Here is a 12,683-nt window from a genome sequence, read left to right on the forward strand (position 1 = left end):
CAGTGGAAACTTCCTGGAACCTATGAGGGTGACCCTAGCAAGAATTCCCAGTAGTGGAGGATACGGAACCTGAACAGGCTATCTTCAGTAACCAAGCAAGGCTTCCTTCCAGTGGTAGGCCTGGGATACCAACCCAGCCACAAAACCTTCATCCCACACCTGTTCTGCCTGCAAGATGTGCTGAGCCAATGGTGACTCAGAGATTGAGGGAATGGCCAACCAATGACTGGTCTAACTTGCGGCCCTCGCCATGAGAGGGAGCCCATGACTGACACTCAGGAACCAGAAGCTGAATGGCTCAGAGACCTAGGGTAGAACCAAACACGACTGACAAAAAAAAAAAAAAAAAAAGAATTGCTAATGACATTATTCTATACTCATAGATTGGTACCTTGTCCAGCTGCTATCAGAGAGGATCCCTCCAATAGCTGATGTGAGAGGATCCTTCCAGTAGCTGAATGGGAGTAGATTCAGAGACCCACACCCAAAGGAACTTAGGGAACCCTGTGGAAGAAGAGGAGGAAGGATCGTAGGACCAGAGGGGTTGAGGACACCAGGAGAACATGGTCCACAGAATCAAGTAAGCAGGGCTCATAGGAGCTTGCAGAGACTGAAGCGACAATTATGGAGCCTGCATGGGTCTGCACCATGTCCTCTGCATATATGCTGTGGTTGTTTAGCTTGGGGGTTTTGTGGGATTCTTAACAGTGGTAGGGGAGATGGGGTCTCTGACTCTTTTTTTTTTTTGCCTGAACATAAAAACAGGTTATAATTTAAAAGTCCAGGGTTATTTTAAACAGTAAAATATTTTCTCTGTAGAAAATAGTATAAATGATAACATTTCCCAATAAGCCCATTTAAGCCAAGTGATAGCTGAATTATACATATAAATATTGATTAGATTCTAGGATACAGAAGAAACCTGTCTTCATCTATTCAGAAAGAACAATAGTCAGCTTCATGTGGAAAAACAAAAAACCCAGGATAGCTAAAAGAATCCTGTATAATAAAGCAACCTCTAGAGGCATCACCATTCCTCGTCTCTGACTCTTTCGCCTACTCTTGGGACCCTTTTCCTCTGACTGGGTTGCCTCATCCAGCCTTGATGTGATGGTTTGTACCTTGTCTTATTGTCACTTTGTTATGCCATGTTCAGTTGATATCCCTGGGAGGCCTGCTCTTTTGTAAAGGGAAAGGAGGGGAGGAGAGAGGAGAGGCTGCAATCAGGATGTATTGTATGAAAGAAGAATAAATAAAAACAGAAAAGAAAAAATTAGAACCCATTAAAAAAAAAAGAACCCAACTATTGTAATAACAAAGCAGTCTACAGCTCAGCCTTAGATGGAAGTAAAATATCAAACATCTGTCCAGGCGGTGGTGGTACACGCCTTTAATCCCAGCACTTGGGAGACGGAGGCAGGCAGATCTCTGAGTTTGAGGCCAGCCTGGTCTACAGAGCAAGATCCAGGATAGCCAAGGCTACACAGAGAAACCCTGTCTCAAAATCAAACAAACAAACCCCCCTCCCCCAACACACACACACACTCAAACATCTGTATCACCCCATCAAAGTCTCAGGAAACATTGCAGAAGAGTGGAAAGAAAGAATGTAAGAGCCACGAAAAAGGCCAGAATGTTGTGGGCATGGTGTGGCTGCTGTCATCTGATTAGAGTAGCTCACCCCACACTCTCCCAAGACTGGGCCCACTAGCCTTCTATCATGGAGATGATGGGGGAGGTCTTATGAGCTCATGAGTTCCACAAAGCTATTTTCCCCCCAGGGATATAATTGGTTAACAGTTGCTGCATCGGGTCTCTTCTGTGGTGGTAGGGGGTCACTTGCCTGTAACTTGCCAATGTTCTTTTACAAAAACCCTCATCCATGCTCCTTTAAATAATTCCAATTAAATTCTATGTTCGAAGAAAAGAAGAAGGAGAAGGAGAAGGAGAGGGAGAAGAAGGGGAGGAGGGGAAGGAGGAGGAAGAAGAGGAAGGAGAAGAATTCACCTCATAAATTTTGCTTCGGCACATTGAATTCTGAGTTTCTAGACAGTGCCTCTCTTCGTTCAGAAAAGGCAATTTTATCTTATGTGGTTTCTGCTTTTTTCTTTTTCCTGTGCACCTATTGATTTCACAGTGTCTTGGGCTTCTTAGTTTCATTTGCACATCATGTCTGTAACTCAAGATAACTGAGTTGTTTTTAAAAACTCAAGATTTAGACCCAAATCAAATAATCTACAAAGCAAGGAAAGGGTTAAAAGATCTTCCTCAAGTCTAAGAAAAGAGGAAGAACTCTTAAGAAAAAGTCAACGGGTGCACAGTCATTGCTGAGGAAGGCAGAGGAGGGAGCAGGACGTGTTAAGAGCGGCTCTTTGGGCGCCGCTCAGGCTTGGACAACCGGACTCGCGGTGGGCTTGTTCCAGAACTTTCAGACGCACCCAAGATGGATCCCAGATGGTAAGCGATGGCGTCTACCCTTTGCACTGTGGCTTCTGGATTGTGACCTCAGTGGGAGGCTGAGTCTGCAGACGGTGCGCTCATCTCTGTCCTTCCTGCCAGCTGCCCTAGAACGCTCTCATTAGCAAGGCATCTATCTATCTGTGTAAGGGCCCAAAGTGAGAGCCCTGAGAAGGGAAAGAGCTATTGATGTGAAAAAGCGTAACTGGCTCCCACATCAGGAAAGCGTTCCTTTTCTCTTTTTCCTACAATGGCTCTTTTTCTTAAGTCTAGAATGGGTTTTTTAATGTCTACATAAGTGTGAGAAATGAGAGGAGGCGGATTTTTTTTTTTTTTTTCCGATACATCAGAGTTAGTTTGGTCAAATAGAGGCCAGGCAAAAGAAGAGACGCCCCGCCCCCCCCCAAAAAAAAAGCAGTTCTGTGAATGTGTGGGTTCCACATCTATGGACTCAGGGGGCCAACTGTGAGCATCTTTCCATTTAAGATAGAGATGTAGCTAGCCTACAGCTGTCTTACACTGAACAGGCACAGGGCTTCTGTGGTCGGTCATTTACATTGTATAAGCATTGTATGTAATCTAGGGATAATTTAAAGTATGTGGGAATATGCAAATTACTTACTGCCTCTCTTTTTATTGGGGACTTGAGCATCTAAGCCTTTGGTCTTTATGAAGAATATTGGGGGGTGACTGTATACCAGGAAAAAAAAAGAAAGAAAAACAAACCAAAAAACCTAAGACACAAACAGGCGATGGGAGTAATTCAGTTACCCAGTGTCTGCGGGATACCTGGTACGCTGTGCACTTCACTGGTGTATCATTTTATTAATGTTACACTTTACGGTGGTGTCCAGACAGACAGTATCAGTATATTAATGAATAGCTGAGCTGAGAGAAGGTAGATAACTCATCCAAGGCTGCAGAGCTCCTGAGGATGGAAGTAGAATCCTTCTTGCCTAATTTACTGTGGTAGCTTCCCAGGGCACGGACATCCTGGAGGGAGCCATGCCTACCCTTCTCTTGCTGGGGCAGCTGGAAGCATCATCATTTGTTAGCCTTTGTAATTTGTTACTGCGCTTTGATTTTCGCTCGTGGACCCAACATTTCCTGGTTTTAGAAGGGCCTTTGCTGCTTTGGTTTCAGAAGAGTAGAGATAAATTTCCAAGGAAAAATTACTTTCCTCTCTAGAATAGTTTTTAAGTTTCATATATATGTGAAAAACTTTCAGAAGTGAGAGTTTTCGGGGAGCTGCAGCAGTGAACCTACTGGCTTGTGCTGGCACTGTCGGCAGATGTCTACAGGATCCCAGGCCGTGGTCTATACGTTCGGGTTGAAGCTGTTCTTTGTTTCAATGCCCCAAACCAGTTACGAGCAATAAACAGTGTTGAATCTTAGCCGAAATAAAAGTGATGCAAATCGTAAGAGTAAATGATCAGTTTTCCTTTGTCGAGGTGGTAAATGTTACATTTCAAAATCAAGAATTCCCCCTGCTACTAAGGAGAGAGGGATATGTACCTATATTGCCCCCTGATGGCTGTGTACTCCTGGGTAATAATCTGATGAAACATACTAGCTATCCTTTACGTTGTATGCTGTCTAACAAAAGATGCTCCACCTTTTAGGATGTAATAATATATGTTAGTAAAGGTTTGTTGACATGAATATTGTTCATGCCACTGTTTATAATGAGGAAAACCTTAGAAACAATTGTTTAAAAAGAAATGACTGGTTATTTATGAAACCCCCATAATGGAATATCATGAAATCATTTATTTAAAAAAAAAACCTCTATTAAAGAGCAATCTCTAATGTGCTTAGCTTATGGGGAAAAGCAGAATGCACGGCGCTGTCAAACCCTTTTGCAAATGATACATGCATATGCACAATATTCATCAGAAGCATTTTTACTGTACACTTTTAACCATGAAGCATGTCTGTGGGAAGAAAATGAAAAAGTCAATTTTAAAAAAAGAAACCAATAACTACACTGACTTTCCTGTGTCTCTATTTGTGATCACTCAAAATTTGTGGGAGTGCCTGCTAGGGCTCCAGCCTTTTGTTTTGAATTATGTTTTCTTGGTTTTGGTGGTTGCTGTGTATTTGAATACCCAGCCCCCACATAGACACATCTTCTGGCTGTGGGCCTTGGACACATTGCTTAACCATTCTATTCTTCAGTTGCTTGCCTGTCAAATGTGGCTGATTGACAGTGAAGTCACATGTGGTTGTGAGGTTTAAATGTGATAGTCTATATAAAGTACTTAGAATTTGCTTTCGTAAGAACTCAGTAATTACTACTATTAGTCATTTTATTATTACTGTTATGGTTAAGAAACAGAGGGGGAAATTACTTCTCAAGGATTAAGTAACCATATAATGACATCCTTAGGAATAGAATTCAGGAAGCTAGATGTTCTAAATCCTGTCTTCCCTCCCCAAAAGTGTTCTGTGTCCTTGGAGCTTGGTAGGACAACCCCAGCTAAATTTCTAGAGGGCTGAGCTGAGGCAAGCTGTGCCCAAAGACAGCAGCAGCCCTGTTGAGTGGCTGGTTCCAGTGGGAAGCTAAACACTGGGAAAGAGAGCAGAGGGCTAAGTCGAACGCAGGGAGAAAGCATGAGCAAAGGATTAATGGAAGATAGGAAGATAGGAAACGACTCAGAAACTAGTCATGGCGGCATCAGGGAGGAAAGGACGAAGGAGCACTGAAATCCATAGGATTTGCTTGTTGGGGTTTGTTTTGGTGTTGTTGTTATTTTTGTTTTGTTTTTTGAGACAGGGTCTCTTTACATAGCCCTAGCTGTCCTGGAACTGACTATGGAGACCAGGCTGGCCTCAAACTCACAAAGATTGACCTGCCTCTGCCTCCTGAGTGCTGGGATTAAAGGTGTGTGCCACATGCCAGGCTTTGGTTTGGGTTTTCTTATTTGTTTGTTTGTTTGGATTTTTTTAACGTGTGTGGAGGCTGCAGAAGGGGAAGATATAAGTGTGTGGTGGTATCCTTCCTAATGGAGGACATAGGGATGGAGTGAGTTTGGGGCAAACAGAGAAAGGGGACATACGGTCAGTTCATTTGCTCACAGGGAAGTTGAGCAGCTAGATAGAAAAGCCTACATAGTACCCATGCCAGTGCCCAGCCCAAGAAAGGTTTGGACCAGGGTGGGCATTGAGAGTCCTCAGCATAAGTACAGCTGGTAGTTGAAATTCTCATATGGGTGAGTTCTCAGGGGAAAAAAAAAAACTAGTGGTTTAGAAGTTCAGGGTGGAACCTGGAAAACCTTGACAGGGAAGAGGATCAGAAAGAGCAGTTTGGAATGAACACGGAAGAGGGGCTGAGGAGTTGGAGTAAACCAGGGCAAAAGTGGTAGGCATTGTGGAAACCAAAATGCAAGAAGGAGGAGGATGTGTTCACAGAGGGACAAAACATCTTGACCAAAATCCTGCACTGAGAAATAGGCACGTGAGCTATCATGGAAAAAGTGACTCCAATGATTATGTTAAGGGTCCTTCTCCCATCTCTCACATCATATGCTGAAGCCTAATCCTTCCCGATCTCAGAATGGGACCATATTTGTAGTTGGGGCTTTTTACAGAGATAAGGTAAAATGGGGGGGCGGGTATTAGAGTGTGTCTTCATCTAAGCTTGTAAATAGGGCCAGAGAATTTGGGTAGAGAAACAGACATAGAGGAAGAAAAATGGTCCAGCTAGTCAAGAAAGAGAGGCCAGGATCAGACACCTCCATGACAGTCCTCAGAAGGAACCAACACAGTTGATACCTTCATCTGGTACATTCGGCTTCCAGAAGAAGGAAGAAGAAGAAGAAGAAGAAGAAGAAGAAGAAGAAGAAGAGAAAGAAGAGAAGAAGAAGAAGAAGAAGAAGAAGAAGAAGAAGAAGAAGAAGAAGAAAGGAGAGGAGAGAGAGAGAGAGAGAGAGAGAGAGAGAGAGAGAGAGAGAGAGAGAGAGATTGTTTCTTCATTTGGTCTTTAGCACTCTGTTACCACAACCCTAGAAAGGAGTGCATGTGGTTAGAGTGCAGAATGCAGCCTGAGAACCTGAGAACGCACTTCGGAGAGATGGGAGAGAAACTTAGAAGGGTTAGGTCATCTAGGAGCACAAAAACATTTCACAAAGGAGAAGGTAGTCTCGGTGTCACATTCCACGAAAGGTGAAGTAAGATGACCAGGACTATCCAGAGACTCTCGGTGGCCTTTTCAACACTCTCAGTTGAACAGAGGGAACTGGCCTCAGGGAGCCGAGAACAGGGAGGCGGCCCAGAGGGACGCCTTCCAAAGAAACTTTGATACAAAAATAATGCCTGACCCCCGAGCAAACTGCCTTCTGCACAGAGTTGACATATGGTTGGGAGCTCGAGAGATGACTGGCAGTCCAGAGCACACCCATGCCAGACAGCTCACAACCACCTGGAACTCCACCTCCAAGGGAATCTACCTCTGGCCTCTGAGTACTCATGTACCCATAGCCACACACAGATAAACATGATTTAAAATAGATCTTCATTGAAATGACATAAAGTCATCAGCTAGGCCTGAAGGACCCTCTTCCCACATTTACAAGCTAGACAAAGAGTGAAATTGATACTTGTTTTTTAACCCAAAACTTATCTGAAAAGGATTTCAGAAACAAAAGAATGTATGCAGCTACCGTTTCACGTTGTAGATTTTGTACCAACACAGATTTCGGTTTGCATTATGGAGTTTAAAGAAACCTGCTTATCTGAGGCTTCTTGGAGAAAGATTTCGGTGCTCAAGTCTAATTGGAACCTCAGGGAGCGTTCATAGTTTATATCAATAGGCAGACAGAAAAACCACAATAGAACTGGAGACAGAAGTATGAAATTGTGTGCTTGGAAAGCTTTGAATCAAAAAGAATCCATGGCCGGATGTGGTGGCGCATGCCTTAGCCCAAACACTTGGAGGCAGAGCAGGAGGATCTCTGAGTTGCTGGACACTCGGCTCTACATTGTGAGTTCTAGGCCAAACAGGTCTACGTAGTGAGTGAGTCCAGCTGTCAGAAAGGCAGGATCAGAGCTCTGACAGTCCAGAAGAACAACAGTTGATACTTCATCTGGTACATTTGGCTTCCAGAAAAAGGAAGAAGGAGGAGGAGAGAGAGGAGAGGAGGAAGGAGAGGAAAAAGAAGAAGAAGAAAAAAAAAAAGAAGAAGAAAAAAAAAGAAGAAAAAAAAAAAGAAAAGAAAGAAGAGAAGAGAGAAGAGAGAAAGAGAGAGAGAGAGAAATGTTTTTCATTTGTCTTTAGCACTCTGTTACCACAACCCTAGAAAAGGAGTGCATGTGGTTAGAGTGCAGAATGCAGCCTGAGAACCTGAGAATGCACTTCGGAAAGATTTCAACGAAAGTCCAAAATTAGGATGGAGAGGTGGCTCCGGGGTTAAGACTACTTGCTGCTCTTTCAAGAGAACTGAGTCCAGTTCCCAGCATCCACTACAGTTCCAGGGAATATAACAGCCTCTCCTGGCTTCCTTAAAAGTACTGACACACACAGACAGCTATACACATACTTACACCTAAGTAAGCCAAAATGAACCTTTTAAAAGGGAAGAGTTTGTACAATAGGAAACCATTGTATAAGGAACCTGATTATCATAGATCCATATAATTCAGATTCAAAGTAATCAGATTTAATGAGAGTAAAGATCTAACAAAAATAAAAATGAGTGAACATTTAGTTATGTGAACTAGTTAGTAAATGATAGCCTGGAACTGGTAAAACTGGGGAAACCTATAACACTCAACTAACCAGAAGGTAAACCTAGTTTGTCATCCCCATCTTACAGTGATTTTCAACCAACTAGACAAATGTTTATCAAGAATCTGAGAGTCTGAAAGCACCAGAGGAAATACATACTAAATGGATGGTGTTTTATTTTATAGTCTAATTGGAAATAGAAACAACAATTATAAAATGGCTAAAGAAACCCAATGTAGTTAATTATCCAGTAGGCAAGCTCTCTCTGTCTCTCTGTCTCTCTGTCTCTCTCTGTCTGTGTGTGTGTGTGTGTGTGTGTGTGTGTGTGTGTGTGTGTGTGTGTGTGTTTTAGGTAGGGGAGCCTAGGTCTAGATCCTCCTCCCTCTACCTCCCAAGGGCTGGAATTCCAGACCTGTGTTACTATGGCTGCCTCTACTCACTCATTTTTCCAAAAAAAAAAAAAAAAAAAAAAAGACAGAAAGTTCATCTTACCCAAAATTAAATAATTAGCAATCAAACACTATGAACACATTTTCATTTGTCAGCCAGAACAGTAAAACAAACAATCCAAAACATATAAAAGGAGATTCCTCCAAAGAAGAGTATAAATGACAATTTACCACATAATGGGATGATCAGTATTATTAACTGTTGTTGAAATGGAAGTTGGAATCACAGCCAACTATTACATTCCTATGAATATGTCCAAAAATTAAAATAATAATAATAATAATAATAACAAAACCAATGGCCCTACCAGTGCTGGTAGCATGCAGAGAAACAGGATCATTCTGTTTTGGGGAGTGTTAAAATGCTACAGGCCCTCTGGAAATATCTTTGGTGGTTTCTCACAAAAATAAACATACTCCTACCGAATAACTGTGATTGCAGTAATTGCCATTTATCCCAAAGAAATGAAAACCTGTGTTCCCACAAAAATTGGTACATAAATATTCACACCAGCTTTATTTATAGTAGTCAAATACAAAAAGAAAAGAAAAGAAAAGAAGAAAGAAAAAAAGAAAAGAGGAAAGGAAGCAAGGCAAAGAAACAACTCTCAGCGTGAGTAGTTAAACAAACTTTGGTACATGTACACCATGGGATAACACTAAGTTATAAAAAGGGATGAACTATTTTTACACACAAAAAATCCGATGAATCTCTAAGGAATTACCCTAAGTGAAAATGCCAGTCCCCAAAAGTTACAAGCTTCTTGTTCCACTTACCTGCCATTGCAACAGAGTCAGAGACCAGATTGGTAGTTGCTATGGTTATGGTGATGTGGAAAGTTGAAGTGCGGGGCTACTGGGATACCCAGTTATCAAAGGTCAACAGGGGATACTCACAGGGGTAGCATCATTCTGAATCTATTAAAATATTTTATTATTATTATTTTAAGTGGGTGTGTGTGTGTGTGTATGTGAGTGGGTGGGTGTCTGTGTGTGGGTACGTGGACATGAGTGCAAGTGCCCGAGGAGACCAGAAGATAGAGTTGGATCCCCTGGAGCTGGAGTTACAGGCTGTTAGGAGCCTCCTGACATGGGTGCTGGGAACCTAACTCAGATTCCCTGCAAGAGCAATACACACCTTAACCACTGAGTGATTCTTCAGCTCTTGTCCCTCTCAGCTACTTTTCCAGCACCATGCCTGTCTGCCGCCTGCTCCCTGCCGTGATGATAATGAACTAAGCCTCTGAAACTATAAGTGAGCCCCCAATTCAACGCTTTCTTTTGTAAGAGTTGCCTTGGTCCAGGCACTTTGGTGCACACTGAAAAGACACTAAAGATGAGCAAATCTGGTTCTTTCTCCCAGTCTCTTGGGTGGCAAATAGATCAAACCCCACACTCTCTTTAGAAGAGTGAATCCTGCAGGTTTCCACGGGAGTGTGAAGGTGGCTGTTTTGCATTTGTCTGTGGGCAGTATCATGTCTGACATGAACTCTGCTGGGCTGGTGTAGAACAGCCACAGGCAGTCCTCTGCTAAAATCCTGGTGGCATCACCTTGGAGAAGCACCCAGCTCCCTTGGGGTCCTCCTCTGTACAATGAGGCTCATAGAGGGCTGTTGATAATTGATGACTTTTAGAAAGAACTTAAGAAACATAGTCTTTAACATCTGTTTTGTCCTACATTTTACATTTAAGCCATGAATTTAATTTAAAAAATTAAGTTTTCTTTAGCTCTATTCTTCTTAATTAATAATTATTTCTATCTTCATTTTGTTTTACATGTATGAGTGTTTTTCTGGCATGTACGTCTGTGTGCATGCATGTCTGGTACCTGCAGAAATCCGAAGAAGGTCTCAGATCCCCCGATATTAGAGTTACAGACAGTTGTGCAAAGCCCTGCTGCGTCTACAAATTGAACCCAGGCCCTCAGCAAGAGCAGCAAGTGCTCTCAACCATGGAGCCATGTCTCTAGCCTCCCTTTTATTTTTTATTTCGTGTTTATTTGTGTGTGTGTGTGTGTGTGTGTGTGTGTGTGTGTGTGTGCGCGTGCCCTGAGGAGGCCAGAAGATGTTGTTCCTCTAGAAGGGCAACAAGAGTTTTTACCAACTGAGCCACCTCTCCAGAACCCAGCTCTTGTCTTTCCTGATGAGTTCTAGGAAATGGAATTCTACCTGTAACCTAGAAGTCACAGACAGTTGACCTCCTAGTTGTAGACATGAGGGAAGGCTAAATGCAGGTGAATATGCTGAGCCAAACCACAAAGCACCTAAACTTCATTTTATGTAAGGTAGAATGCCCAAAACATTGAAATAAAATCCTGCCCCATCATTGGTGACCCTGTAAGTATATTTTCAAGAATTGCTTATGAAAATCTGCTTTTATGCCTTTGGGACTTCAAATATTTACATCCGCCTCTCGGTTTCTTTGAGTGTTATATTAGGGTTGAACCTAAGGTTCTATGCATGCTAGATAATCACTCTGCTGTTGAGCTCACACCTCTAACCCCTTTTATAAATTTTAAGACAAGGTCTTGCTAAGGCTGACCTCTAACCCAGGCGAATCTTGAACTTGTAACCTTTCTGCCTTAAGGCTTCAGGTATCTGAGATGACAGGCTTACAGGTATGTGCCCTGTGTTCAGCTCTCTGCTTCTACCTTGTAGTGACTGGTTTGAGCATTAGTTTCTACGGTTGACTATACTCACATTTCTACTTCTAATTCCAGAAGATACATGAATGACCATTTTATTTACTGTAGAAATGCTTATGTATCTTATTATAACTTCACCTCCATGAAGGCTCATTAAGTCATGAGAAACAAAGAAACATATTTATGCACACAAGTGAATATCACATCATTACTTAAATATAACAAAAACTAAGAATCAACCTAAGTGGCTAGTAGTGTTTGATGATGGGTAAATTAGTCATGAAGCTGAAAGTAACATTTTAGTTACAGGCGATGACACAAGACTTTGTGATGCACATACCGAAGCAGCAATTATGTCACAACTCAACATCTGCTTCTAGACTGTGCGGTTATGAGAAAAGGATTCTTGGACAGCAATTGCCAAATCCACAGTAAGCTGACATCATCCTGCTAAACTCAGTGCAACGGAGTTTAAAGCAGCCTTGTGGTCAGACAGGAGAGCTGGCTCATCAACTAAGAGCACTCGCTGCTCTTCCATAGGGCCTGGATTTGCAGCACCCACAAAGTGGCTCATAGCCATCTGTGACTGCAGTTCTAGCAGATCAAACACCCCTCTGACCCCAGGCACAAGTGGTACACAGACATCCATGCAAACAACACGCCCACACGTATAAAATAAAATAAAAATTTACATGTAAAGTTGTAGCAGGAGAGTTTCTCTCCAGCTCCCGCCAAGCCCCGGCAGTCCCGCAGCCCATTTATAAAATAAACAGACAGACGCTTATATTATTTAAACTGTTTGGCCTAATGGCTCAGGCTTCTTGTTGTCTAGTTCCTATATCTCAAATTAACCCATATCTATTGTCTATGAGTTGCCACATGGCTCATGGCTTACTGGTATCTTACATCTCACTTTTAAACAAGCTGTTGCTTTTTAAAAGTAGTATCAACAATCTACCCTTTTATCTATCTATATCCTATGATGAAACTGAGCTTCTACACAGGATGGTTGTCTGGGACCCTGAGGTGCTGGAAGTGAGTGTGTGTCTTGTCTGTCTAGTCCATGAGGTGTGAAGGGTAGACTCTGCTTTATACCTGCCAGCCCAGCCCGCTCCTCCCCAAACTAGACTCTACACTGTTGTCCTGCGTGTAAGGACAAGGCAGGACAGCCTGGCCTTGCTTTTCGGGAGTCAGAAAGGTCAACTTCGTAAACATTTGACGAAATGCCCTGACTTTTACATAATGGCTCACTCGGTGTCTGGAAGGGCTTGGTTTGGCCTCTGATACCAGTTTCGCTTTGACCTCCTGACCTCTGTTGGGGCACCAGGGATTCGAGGGAGAACCAGGCAAGTGTGAGGGGCAGGAGATATAATAGAAAGATATTACAATGGGTGAGCAAAGACTGTGG

At 42.6% G+C, this 12,683-nt stretch overlaps 1 protein-coding gene across 1 annotated transcript in view; it reads left to right on the plus strand.

Annotated features, from left to right (window-relative positions):
• The first annotated feature begins 2,178 nt into the window (after positions 1-2,178).
• Cd86 (CD86 molecule) overlaps positions 2,179-12,683 on the plus strand; it is a 69,175-nt gene continuing 58,670 nt past the window's right edge. Inside the window, exon 1 of the mRNA XM_028862269.2 lies at positions 2,179-2,457. Within this exon, the coding sequence (XP_028718102.1) occupies positions 2,444-2,457 (14 nt within the window). The 5' untranslated portion in view covers positions 2,179-2,443. The remainder of the gene's footprint in view (positions 2,458-12,683) is intronic.

This window comes from Peromyscus leucopus, chromosome 12, assembly GCF_004664715.2.
Source record: "Peromyscus leucopus breed LL Stock chromosome 12, UCI_PerLeu_2.1, whole genome shotgun sequence".
NCBI lineage: Eukaryota > Metazoa > Chordata > Mammalia > Rodentia > Cricetidae > Peromyscus > Peromyscus leucopus.